The sequence below is a fragment of the Abrus precatorius genome, unplaced genomic scaffold (genome assembly GCF_003935025.1).
Source record: "Abrus precatorius isolate BTA unplaced genomic scaffold, Abrus_2018 Scaffold9, whole genome shotgun sequence".
NCBI lineage: Eukaryota > Viridiplantae > Streptophyta > Magnoliopsida > Fabales > Fabaceae > Abrus > Abrus precatorius.
Window position 1 is genome coordinate 31537544 of NW_020874439.1, and position 12525 is coordinate 31550068.

The 12525-nt window shown below is 32.1% G+C and overlaps 3 protein-coding genes across 3 annotated transcripts; 1 reads left to right on the forward strand and 2 right to left on the reverse strand.

Annotated features, from left to right (window-relative positions):
* Positions 1 to 202: 202 nt before the first annotated feature.
* Positions 203 to 3078, reverse strand: LOC113851216. Its single transcript, XM_027481688.1, has 6 exons — positions 2927 to 3078; positions 1740 to 2073; positions 1095 to 1179; positions 852 to 938; positions 529 to 762; positions 203 to 279 (listed from the first exon to the last, which is right to left on the reverse strand). The coding sequence occupies exons 1-6, from the start codon at positions 3076 to 3078 to the stop codon at positions 203 to 205; spliced, it is 969 nt and encodes a 322-aa protein (XP_027337489.1).
* A 1396-nt stretch (positions 3079 to 4474) lies between these two features.
* Positions 4475 to 7508, forward strand: LOC113850241 (28S ribosomal protein S29, mitochondrial). Its single transcript, XM_027480695.1, has 7 exons — positions 4475 to 4848; positions 4977 to 5143; positions 5263 to 5474; positions 5673 to 5927; positions 6046 to 6132; positions 6384 to 6556; positions 7224 to 7508. The coding sequence occupies exons 1-7, from the start codon at positions 4550 to 4552 to the stop codon at positions 7333 to 7335; spliced, it is 1305 nt and encodes a 434-aa protein (XP_027336496.1). The 5' UTR covers positions 4475 to 4549; the 3' UTR covers positions 7336 to 7508.
* Positions 7509 to 8928: 1420 nt separating this feature from the next.
* Positions 8929 to 12502, reverse strand: LOC113851217 (spermidine coumaroyl-CoA acyltransferase-like). The gene is made up of 2 exons (XM_027481689.1): positions 12403 to 12502; positions 8929 to 10340 (listed from the first exon to the last, which is right to left on the reverse strand). Exons 1-2 carry the CDS (start codon positions 12500 to 12502, stop codon positions 8929 to 8931), a joined length of 1512 nt encoding a protein of 503 aa, XP_027337490.1.
* Positions 12503 to 12525: the final 23 nt, after the last annotated feature.

The following is a 12525-nucleotide window of genomic DNA, read 5'->3' on the forward strand; positions in this document are numbered from 1 at the left end:
TAACTTAAGGATTATTTATTGAAAATTATTTGAAACAATACTATGCTCTGATTTTCATGAATGCAAGAGTACCTTGTGCATCCACAAGGTCTAGCAACTCTATATATGGAAGAGTTTCAATTAGAAATGGCACAAAAATACTACAAATTTTCATAATACACCACTCTTATTTGAAACAAGAAGACAACAATGAACAACAACACTAAAGCTTCAAGCAGAAAACTTTCTCAGCACAAACTGCTACAATAACCGGACCAACCAAATCTCCAACAACGCCACCTGCAAAATAAGCAATACTAAAGGTTCAACCAAAGCAAATTAAGTCATTAATTACAAATACTAACAATATACTCTCTTTAACACATGGATTATTATTATTTAAAATTTATTAAAACTTGGTGATTCTTTCTCATATTTTTATAATTTGTAATAAGTTTTAGTCAATAATTAATAATATAGTACTATTTTAGTGGTAACATGACAATGTATATATGCAATTCATAATTTCATATATATATATGTTCTTACCAACCCACTGGCCAATTGAAGGACGGAAAAGGGTAGCCCCAATTGCTGCCCCAACAGAGGCAAAAATTAGAGATGCATTGCACCTAACTGTGGCTATGAAAACCTTATGCCTAAGAATCCTCATTCTCTCAGCTTTGCTAATACCATCATTATTCTTTGACATAGGATTAAAGAACTGAAATAATCTTATGCCTACTTGAACAAGCCATGATGCTGAAAACCCTATCAAGTGCCCTGCACACAAATATTAGCACAAGATAACTTAATTAGTTAATAGCACAATTAACATTATAATAAACGCATAATTGATTGATTGCTTTCACCTCTAAATGTTGCTCTGCTCACTGAATAGAAGTAAACTAAACTTGGCATTTTCCTTCCAGCCTTGCGAGCAGCTGATTCAGGAACATCTGTTCAAGAAATTGCATAAGTTTAATATGTATAAGATTTTTCAAAAAATGATATCAAACCATCATAATATTTGCCTTTATTATGCTTATTCTTGGTCACCCAATCTCAATAATTTTAAATTTAGAAATGATTTGAAAAAAAAAAAAAAGCTGCACCTTTAAGTAGTCTCCATGCCCTTTTTCTAGAAACATAACGGACAACCAATCTTTCTAAAATGCGTGTAGTTGTCACCACAGCGACCTATAATAAAGTCGAAATAAATCAACTTATTAGCATACCTTAAAAAATTGTTAAACTATAAAGAACAATAATACAAGACTTCACACACTAAAGTAGAAATTAATTATAGGACAGATTTATTTTTGTTACTTTTGGCATTTTTTGTAATTTCTTAACAGAAAATTTTGAGTACCAATATCATAATTAATGGATCATTAATATATAATCGAAAATATAAATAATCGATGTGGAGAAAACCAATTATGGCATCATCGCAATTGATTCGAATTGAATGATTAAACTATCATCTTTGGCGTTTTGGCTGCATTAATATTGAAGATTAAAAAGAAATACAAAGGTGGACATTCATATATATGACCCTTTTCTTTTAAGTTTAATTTGATAGTCTAGGAAGGTTTTCGATGATGCAAAGCTACATATAGCATCTCATCACCTAATGATTCTAAGTTTCTAACAACAAATAATAACAAATTACACTAATGGTAGGTCACATTATAATTAATATTGCATGCCATGACTTTTTAGAACCAATAATATAAAATACGTAAAACAAGGCTCACCTCACGGATGATTTGCAATATTGACTTTCTGAAGGGAACACTTAATTTGCAACAAAGATCACCTTGTTTGTGTTGCGGAAATTCATCATCATCTTGTTCCATCTTAGCATGTGGCTCCAAAAGAGGCAAATAGAACATTAAGAATGACCTTAATGTAATGATTGAAAACGACTTCAAATCAAAAGCTGAAAAGAATGGTTTAAATGCAATGTCGTAGTGCTTGGAATTATATTTTAGAGAATCATGGTAGAAATATTTTCCAGGTACACTTGCTGCACTAGGAATGTAATGTTCAGAAATTGTCGCTCCAGCATCACAATAAGCAATTGGTGTCCTGAAACTCAAGTTGTCAATATAAAATCAATGTTGACCAATGATGTAAAACATTTAGGGGAGAAAAAAGAGAGGAAAACTGCATAGTTCCAATGAGGAACAATATCAACATTTTTTCAGCTTATATTTTAGACAACTAATGTATATTTTGTAGAATTCTTAAAATAATGTTTCTAAGATGCACCATTTAAATTGCAAGGTCATAAGATACATAAAAACTATGAGCCCTTTCCCCCTTCGGCTTCATTCACTACAACATCAACAATATTATAGTTGCAATATCACGGCTCTTTTTAGTAATGAAAACGAAAAATTGAATGGATGAGTCTAGAGAAAAATCAAAATTTTAACTATCAATTTTTTTAAAATTGTTGTAAATGTATATAAAATAATAACTTATATAATATTTTTTGTTAAAAAATTATATAATTTAATGTATTGATATTATTAAATATTATATTTTAATAAAAACATTATTTATAAATTTTTTAGAAAAATGTTAACATCAATCCTAAAAAACAACTAATAATAGTAAAATTTTATTAAAAAAAATATTTATTGTATTTTTATAATTTTAATACAATAAATATATATGTATTAATCTTATAAAAACATTCTATTTATAAATACTTAAAACTCAACTCCAAAAGACTGATGTTAAGGAAACTTATTTTTTATTATGTGTTCTTAGCACATAATTAAAGAAGTGTATAAATAATTACCATTTAGATCAAATTCAATACAATAGTTTTTATTAAATCCATGTAAAACAAATTAATGATCATAATAAAATGTTAATATTAATTAGACAAGGTAAAATTATGATGAAGAGAAAAACGGGTGAAGGATCATACCTAAAGAAGTCCTTAGAGGCAAAAGAGGTGACAGCGGCAAAAGGGGCAACGATGGCAGATGCAGTAAACAAGGAAGGAGATTGATAGGTTCGTGTCGCGCTAAAACTTTGATTTTTCTTCCATAGATCTACTAGTGCTGTTATTCCCACCATTGTAGGACCTTCCAAGTTATGGCACTAATCAGCAAAGTGACAAAACTAATCTCCTCAAACAACAATCACTATATTATAGTTAAAAAAAATCTACAAAAGCAAAGACGAAATGATTGACAATGGCAAAAAAGTTGCAACATGTTTGATTCGATTTTGATAAATATGTTCACTTGAGAGATTTCATGCAATGGTATGATCTTCACATTTAGAATTACAAATACTGTGTACAACCCAAATAACTATAAGGACCAACCAATCAAGCAACATTAGGATACCTTGGTATGAGGTTTGAGACACAGATTCAAGCACAAATGAGGTGACACTAACACCAAAATTCAAAATGGGAGAGAGGTCTAGCCAAGATTAAAGCTATAACTTGTTAGAGTTGCGGTAAAAGTGCAGTTAGAAGAGAGATAACAACTAAGTGTGCTTGGTACACATGAGGAACTATTTTTGTGGGAATTTGGATCTGTGATCTGTCTTTCTCCAACTTGCACGCGGTCTTATGCTTTATTTCTTTTCACTAGCAATTACTTTTTGTATTTTTTATTTTTTAAACTAAAATTTATAGCAGAAATACGACACATACAAATGTTAGATTTGCACAATTGTTAATGTATGGTTCATTTCATAACCTGTCTTCGTAATTCACACACCTTCTCACATTTTATTTGCATGCCATAAACTTTGGCATGATTTAAATATAAAGTAATGGAGAACACTCAAATACATGTATACATATTTTTCTCTACAAAGAATTGAGTCTTGCTATAGCCCTTTGGGCAATGGTTAAAAATTTGAGAGTAATTTTAAAAAAATGTTGAACTACAATGAAAGTAATAGAAAAAAGGTGTATTTATTATATTTTAAAATAAAAATTCTACTTTTAATTCATTAACCAGTTAAAACCAGTAACCTTAAAATATTGGTTAATATTTGTTGAAAGAATTTTAAATAGTCAGTTAATTACTCATTTTAAAATAAACGCTTGATAGTAGAATAAGAGTGCCAACCACTTGTGTTCAAGTTTAAATTTCAATGCTAAGTGTTAACTCTCAATTATTATTTGATATGACTTCAGAATAAAATCAACAGCTATAAATAAGAGTAAGTGTTCCATGTTCAGTTCATTAACAGCTTATGATTGTATCATTATTAAGACATTTATAAATTCCATTACTAGTTCTTTCAGCCTTTGACATAAACCTTGAATGGGATTAGGCTTTTTTCTTCATATACTTCACTTATCTAAACAAAGTCTCGTATAAAGCCCAAGTAATCACATAACAGAACAACAAAGTTCTGGCCCAAGAGTGAGAATTAGAACGACACTGAAATTACCATGATGCCCCCAAACAATTCTCCATTTCCCTTTTCATTTCAGTTTTGTATTCCTCCAAAACCCAAAAAACAAAAACCTCACTCACTTCCCCATTTCTGTGATTCATTCATAAAAAATACAAAAACAGAGATGTTGCGGTCCCTTGGAAGAACCGCAGCGAGCCATAACACATGGCATCAAAATTACACTAAAATCTCATCTCTCAGTTACTCTTCTAAGCCCCAAAAACCCACATTCAAACCCGATCCAAAAAAGTTCGCCGCCACCGCCGATGTACTCTTCGACGAACAGGACCGTCTCCGGCGACTCGCCGCCGACGACAAAGACCCTTCTCTTAATGTGGGTCCCAATGGACGCCCCTTATTCTCCTCCGCCGCTTCCCTTTCCCATCTCTCACGCAACGACGTCTGCACCTACTTCAATCTCACGTACTCTCTTTCTGTTACTCTGTGTGCTTCGTTTGTCGTTGTGGCACTTCTTCGAACACCTTGCGTGCGCTTTGAATTTGACTTTGTTTTTTGGGATTTTGTGTTTCTGGATGGCTTTGGTTTTGCAGGAAGGATGCCCTGAAAGCGGTTTTGCCCGAGGGGTTGCCAATGGGTATGGTGAACGAGTTCCAGGACTCCATGCGCAACGCTTTACTCGTTCGCCAGAGCTTTTTGGACCTTCGTGATAACTTCAGGCGTGTGGTTGATCCCCCAATGTGGTCCTCTAGCGGTAAAGGTGCGGTTTTTGTGCTGCTTTTTATTGCCCCAGATGCTTCATAGTTCATCCTTTTGAATTCTTATTATTATTATTTTGTGTCTTTGGTGGTGCAATTGTGATTTTATTTTTTGTTTCAGGGGTTAAAGTTAGGAAGCAAGTTGTGTTGGATGGGCCTGTTAGCTGTGGGAAGAGCATTGCGCTTGCAATGCTTGTTCAATGGGCTCGTGAAGAAGGTTGGTTGGTTTTTTATGTTCCTAAAGGCAAGGAATGGACTCATGGAGGATTTTTCTATAAGCATCCACAAACAGGTCTATGGGACACGCCTGTGCAGGCTGAGATTGTTCTCAAGGCAAGACTGGGAATTTCACTGTTGTTGAGTTTTACTTGTGCTGTGTGTTTACTTCTTTAACTCTTAGGATAGGATATGCTAAACGTACAAAATGTTACGCAGAAGAGAAAATAATGAAACAATATGCATTTCTTGATCACTACTTTATTAGTATGTCTCAAGTGGTTGGCTATTTCTGTGTGGGTTATTTGTTTGCAGGATTTTATGAAGTACAATGAGTCCTACCTAAAGCAACTGTCATGCCAAATACTTGATCCAATCCCATTAGGTGAGGGTGCTGGTGTTGGATGGTTGAAAGATGCTGATTCCTTGGCGATTCCTGAAGGTACAAGTTTATACGAGCTGGTGAAGACTGGCATTGAACAAACACATGCAGCTGTTGGAGTGATAGTTCGTTTGAGGAAAGAGTTATCACTTGTTAAAGACATGCCTGTTCTTATTGCAGTTGATCAAGTGAGAAATATATTCCTTGATGTTAAAGTGATGCTCGTTGTTTGAAATGATTTGTTCTTAAAATTGTAATGCTATGTTTTGACTATGTTACTTATTTGCTTCGGTTGTCTGTCTCTAGTATAATAACTGGTTTACATTCAGTGAGTACGAGGAGCCAGTCACAATTCGTTCTTGTCGGCCAATACATGCTAGAGAACTTACAATGGTTGGTACATTGCTTCTTTTTATTTTAGAACAATGTTGGCATTATATTGCATTATGGATCATATTTCTGCTTCTGGAGCGTTCTATCTTGTTGCTGTAAGTTTTTTTCTTTGGAAATGTGGATCATCCATTAATAATGGGATGGAAGAGAGCTTTAATTTCTATCATTTGTATTAGTCTTCCTAAATATTACTTGGGTCGGCATTTAGGCTTTTGTGCAAATGATTAGATGTTTCCATCACACTATTGCAGGTGAAGGCTTTTAGATCAATGATGCATGATGATATGATGGTAGGGGCTTTTTCTCATTCAACAGCAGTAGGAAAGCTTCGAAAAGACTTACCAGATGTTCCCGTTGATGCCCGTGTTATGTTTCCTCGATATACTTTAGAGGAAGCCGAGACTGTTTGTCACTACTATTTAAGGTATGCTTACACGGTTTTTAGGTTAGCCAGCTTAATAACAAAGCTTATTACATCATGGTAACAATATTTACTGAATAGCAGTAGATAGAAAGGGCATCATTTGTTAATAACATACCGAGTTAAATATATTTTCGGTCCCTCAAAATATATCGCATCTTTATTTTCTACATTTTTTTTTGGTTTGGTTTTACAGTTTAAAATATTTGGTTTTGGTCCCCAGTAACTGTTAAATGATATTATCATGTGTCAATTTTTATGCCACATGTCACTTTTTTGTCTAGTTGGATTATGAGAACATTGAGAAGGACCACGATACAACAATTTTTAAAAATATAGGGATTAAAACAAAAAATAATATTTTGTAGGGACGAAAGTCACATTGTGGTATAATTTGAGGAACTAAAAACATATTTAAGCTTAAAATATTCAGTCTAAAATAATGTTATTGTCAATCATGTCTTGGTTACAAATCTTCTATTCTGATTATGTTAACGAAAATCTAGCTTCTACTGGTTATTGTTGGAGCAATAATCTACATCGTATCTTTTGAAATAGTATTACCCTTTACCTGTTTTGGTTGATACTTGAAGAAAACAGATTCCATAGCTTGGCAACTGTGTTTGACTGTTTGAGAATCTTGAAGTGGTCATGTTTTCATTTTTGACAGGCAAAGGCTTATTAATCGTGAAGTATTCTCCGAAGAAAATTGGAAGAAAATTTACTTCCTCTGTAATGGAAATGGAACCGAGATGAGGGGGTTAGTTCCTTTCATGCGGTGACAGACAACAGATGCATTATTTTTCACCAGTGTGTGATGTATTCTGGTTGTCACTGATAATAATGTTTGTTTCCTATTTTCTTGGTCAATTCAGTATAGGAATACTGTACCGGTTGATTGGAATTTTCTTGATCGATTTTAATTTGTTTCATTAGCATTAAGAATTGTTCTCAAAGGCACTGTACTACGATGTATATTATATTAACTTGCATCTTATAGTTTCAGAACCAGTTATAATTTTCTTGAGTTTTGTTTTAACTATTATTTTTCTCTCTTCAACAAAATTATGGTTTTGCTAATTATTTTCCTTAGTGCACTGATGAAGAAATTTATAAATATTTTTAATTAAAAATAATGATAAAATGTATCAATAATAAAAAATGTTGTACTTTTTAATAATTTGTTTTTACTTTTAAATTCTTAATAATGCTTAACAAAATCGATTTAATGAGCGGTTAGCTCTTTTTTGTTTCTGGAAAGTTACTGTAAGATATTTAGGATGACTATAATTTGCGACTCCACGTTAAAGTTTAATATTTAAGTTGCAAATTTGAGCTTCAATTATCTTTTTCATTTGCGATCATTATTGAAAATAAGGGTTGAAAAGTTTCTATACTTTGTCTAAACATAGGTTTCAAAACTCAAATTTGAAGCATGGACAAATATCATTTGTAATAATATTACACAAGCACAAAACTTTCATTGAACAATTTCAAAAGCAAAAGACGTTGATAAAAATGTCGACACAAACTTGTAAATGAAATACAATTGTTACTTTATACTAATCATAGTAATTAAAGTTAAATAAACTCATATATCAACTCAACTGACTCTGCTACAGTTGATTTGGTCATTTTGAAACCTAAATAAAATAAAAGTATTTGGACCACAAATTTAACTTTTAAAATATACTAAAAAAAATTAGAGACTAAAAATATATTTGAAAATTATCAAGACCAAATATTAAATTTTTAAAATAACTAAAATCAAGAAAAAATTATAGAAATTAAAAATATATTTGAACATGTCTTTAACTATTTTCTTTATTAGTTGCTATAAAATCGAGAAATGAAAGAACAAATATAGAACGTGATGAAAAGGATAGAATCTAAGTGCAACTGTGACGATCAATTTTCAGTTTATATAGAAGTGTAAAGCTTTGAATTGGTTATCTGAATATTAAGCTGTGTCTATATTATTTTTTCTAAAGATTATTGTCCCTAAATTAGTTTCTAAAGATACAGCATAGTTACTGAATTTATTTTTGGGATGTCATTCCACTCCTCACCAAGAACGTGGTGACATTTTATATTTTTCAGAGATTTATTCAGTGAAAACTAATCATGTAAAGTACTAAAGTAATATCACCATAATTTTAGAGGATCATTTTAACAGTTCACTCTTTCCATTACACAGAAAACTTTTTGGTAAAAAAATGTAGAAATATTGCAAGTAGCATGCTCATTTAACTTTGAAAAGAAATGAATAATAAGCTTAGCCCAAGAACAAAAGTTCAAGGATAAAGATAGAAAAGGTCTTATTCAAAAAACAAGAAACAAATTTGATATATTTTTAATCTAATTTGTTCTCCTAATTAGGTGCTACCTTCATCAAATCTCATAAGCCTAAGGGCCTCCATCTCCTCCCTGAACTTAGGCATAGAAGCTTTAGGGAGGGATACAAAGACCCTAACTCCTCCCTTCATTGAGGGATCCAAGTTACTAGGAGGCAAGAAAAGACACAAGTCCACATAGCCAAACATGTTCCATGGCACTGGAACTATATTCACTGAAGCCTTCCATCCAAAATCCACTTCTTCCAACAAACCAAGTTGCCTCCAATCAGTTAATACCATAGACACACCTGTTCCTTCAATCTTAATGTTCGTTTTTCTCATTGTCTCCAACATGTTGATTGAGTTCTTTATGTATTCATTGTTAAAAGAAAGCTTTTTGCTCTCCTTGATGAGCTTCACTACCTCTGAGAGTGGCCTTTCATTAAGTTCTTTCATTGTTAGCACCATATTTGCACCAACAAAAGCATTACCATAATACCCTTCAGGCAAAGGTGGATCCAATAGATGTCTCACCCCTACTGCTAAACTCAACAAAGTTTTTCCATCAGTGTTCAATTCCAAAGCTTTAGCCTTTGACCTCCAAACATAGGCACCAAGTGTTTCAAGAGTTGTGAAGCTTTCCTTCACATTGTCACTCTCCTTCATCAGTTTCATTTTGAGTCTTTGTATGCTCTTACCATTTATGCTAAAGCATTCATGTGAAATCTCCTTAGTTGGCCAAAATGGTGAAATTGCCATTGAAGTCTCATCTACGGGAAATTGGAGTGGTTCCTTAAGAAGTGTCCCCATTAGTCTCTCCCTTTCCCACACAGGTTTCACTGAGGGCTCACTTTTTCCACTTGCAAGTTCAACCAAGGCTCTAAAAATTTGAGAGGCACCAAACCCATCACAAACAACATGTGACAAGCCCATTCCAATAGTGAAACCCCCACAAAGAAACTTAGTCACCTTCAAAACCAAGGGATGGTGACTAGTTTCATCATGAGAAGGGTTATCAAACACCAATTTGTGTGCTGTTGGAACATCAATCCCTTCAAGATAGTGAAGAGAAGAGAGTTCACAATTAGCATTTGCCTCCAAGAATGGAACTCCATCAGCATTGCAATTGATTCCAAGTTTTCCATCATCAAATGTTATTATCTTCCCAGCAAGAGGATAATAGTAAACCAAAGCCTTTGAAATGGCTTCTTTTATCACACATGCAGGATCTACTTGGCCCTTAGAGGAATCAATATTTGCTTGGTAAACATAAATAGTTTGACAAAGAATGTTGAGAACAGGATCACTGTCAATGGTGGATAGAGGAAGAATATTAGATGGAGTAGGCTTGGAAGGTTTAATGATCACAACATTCTTCATATCAAGGGAAAGGGGCTTCTTTAGGTTTTGCCATGGAATTAAAATTGTGTTGATAACAAAGAGGTGGCAAACTGGCAATATGAGAATATGTATTTTGTGAGATGAGATGGATGATGGATTTGTTTCTGCTTCATATCTATATATAGAACTGATCACGTTACTCTCCTTTGGTCTTATCCATCCATTGTTCAATTGGAATCATCACAATCCCAACTTAAGAAGTGGCATTGGTTGAACAAGTTGACAATAACACATGGAATGGGAAAGTGGCACCTAGAATAGGAGGGAAGCGAGATTTGAAAATGTACTAGCTTACAATCATTTTACTTACTTTGGTGCTCTTTCGAATATGCAAATTTGTAAGATTTTGATTTGTTAAAACTAATTAACATTACTTGGAACTTACCTATAAAATAAGATCTACAAAATGCAAGGTTACGTGCGGTTGTAAGTATCATTTTCACTTGAGTAAAACAAATACATAATTTAGCCTACGTGAAACTCGAAAACAAATGGTTTAATCATTATCATCATCAATATCTATTGTTAACTAGACACATATTTGTTGGATAAATGTCAGAACTGCTTAGTGAATGCTGGGGACGCTCAAGGACAGCACTAGAAGCAAGTAAATATATGTTTTCTGTTGTGGAGAACTTTAAAGGCACATGCACCATTGTGAGTGGAGATCAAAGATACATGACTATGAGCAGATAATTCCTGGATCGCACTAATAAAATTATTGGTCCAGGTTTCACACCCAGAAATCCTAGGGAAATTTGTAAGTTGACACTTGCATTCATATTCTCAAAGGGTTTCTCGGAGAAGGATGATAGTGTACCAAGAATATGCATGCTGGATGCACTATGGAACAATAATAGTTTACTTTTTTGAGATACATATCACTGCTTTTGACGAATGCCACCAAGACACCTTCTCAGTCTCACACTTTTTTGAAAATACAAGCTTTTGACTAAAATTTACTAAACATCACAAAAAGTTATGTTAGTTTCATTTTTTTTTTTACTCTTAAATTAATATTTTTTATATATTTTTAGATAATTTTCAATAAATTTTAAACAATAATTAAAAATGTTTTAAATATATATATATTATTAGCATTCCTTCATTGCTACTTGATGAATAATTCTAATGCAAGCAAACCATGTGACATATTGTATTAAATTTATTTTATGATTTTAAAATAAAAAATATTTTTATTTTAATAAAAAAAAATTTCAATACGTCACACTTAAAAAAAAAACCACCTGTTTTTATCATCGTTAATGGATAAATTGAATATGATTTTGCTGTAGCGTCCAATTGAATTATGTATCGTCGATAAATTTTGTTCGCATTATGCTTTCCAAATTCATATTTGTGACGAGGAGTTAGAAAATATTAGCATAAAATGGTATTTGCAAAAAGGTAAATCACAAATAAATGGAGACATGCTTCGCGTGCAAAGGAGTGGATCGGAAGTGCTTGTCATTGTCAATCAGTGTTTTAAGCTCTACGCGGAAATAGAAAATAAAATGAGTGTATTTCATTAAAAAATAAAGATATATATATATATATATATATATATATATATATATATATATATATATTGTTAATTTTGATAGAAATATCAAGTCTTGACTAACTTTAAATTAATATACATAAATCTTATTTTTTTACTTAATATATTTACTCACTTTAAAAGGGTTAAATTGAGTAGATACATGAGATATGGAGCCTATTCCATGAGACCACCACCACACCCAGCTAAGTAATTTATAATTTAAACCAAGCTGTGATTTATGATACTTTTTATTTTTAAAATGGTTTTTTCACATTTACTTTTATTTGATGTTTATATAATAAATTTCATTTTTAAATGAAAAACTAGCCACTAATAGAATTTTTGTACTAGTTTAAAACTCTATATTCTAATTAAAGAAATCTAATTTGTTTTTTAATAAAATAAGGTAAAAGCTGAAATAATTGATTTAATTCAAATCACAAAAAAAAATTGATTTAATTAATTTGAATCAATATTGTTTAAACTGATCTAAATAAAATTTAAGTTTTTATAACAATTAAATTAAAATATTTTAACTTAAAATCGATCAAACTGAACTGCAAACACACCTTTATTAGGCTTAATATTCTTTACCTGAATTTTGGAATGTTTCTTGAAATAGTGGCCATTGAGTCTTTTCTTCTCCAAATTAGTTCGGCTACTGGACATCTATTGAGTTTCTTGCATTTTTT

Coding starts and splice junctions, on each gene's coding strand:
- LOC113851216 (XM_027481688.1), bottom strand. CDS start 3,078: ATGGTGGGAATAACAGCACTAGTAGATCTATGGAAGAAAAATCAAAGT. Junction 2,074..2,926: donor GCCTCTAAGGACTTCTTTAG/GTATGATCCTTC, acceptor CTTGAGTTTCAG/GACACCAATTGCTTATTGTG. Junction 1,180..1,739: donor TATTGCAAATCATCCGTGAG/GTGAGCCTTGTT, acceptor ACTTTATTATAG/GTCGCTGTGGTGACAACTAC.
- LOC113850241 (XM_027480695.1), top strand. CDS start 4,550: ATGTTGCGGTCCCTTGGAAGAACCGCAGCGAGCCATAACACATGGCAT. Junction 5,475..5,672: donor AGGCTGAGATTGTTCTCAAG/GCAAGACTGGGA, acceptor ATTTGTTTGCAG/GATTTTATGAAGTACAATGA. Junction 5,928..6,045: donor TTCTTATTGCAGTTGATCAA/GTGAGAAATATA, acceptor GTCTGTCTCTAG/TATAATAACTGGTTTACATT.
- LOC113851217 (XM_027481689.1), bottom strand. CDS start 12,502: ATGTCCAGTAGCCGAACTAATTTGGAGAAGAAAAGACTCAATGGCCAC. Junction 10,341..12,402: donor GAATATTAAGCCTAATAAAG/GTGTGTTTGCAG, acceptor TCATATTGCCAG/TTTGCCACCTCTTTGTTATC.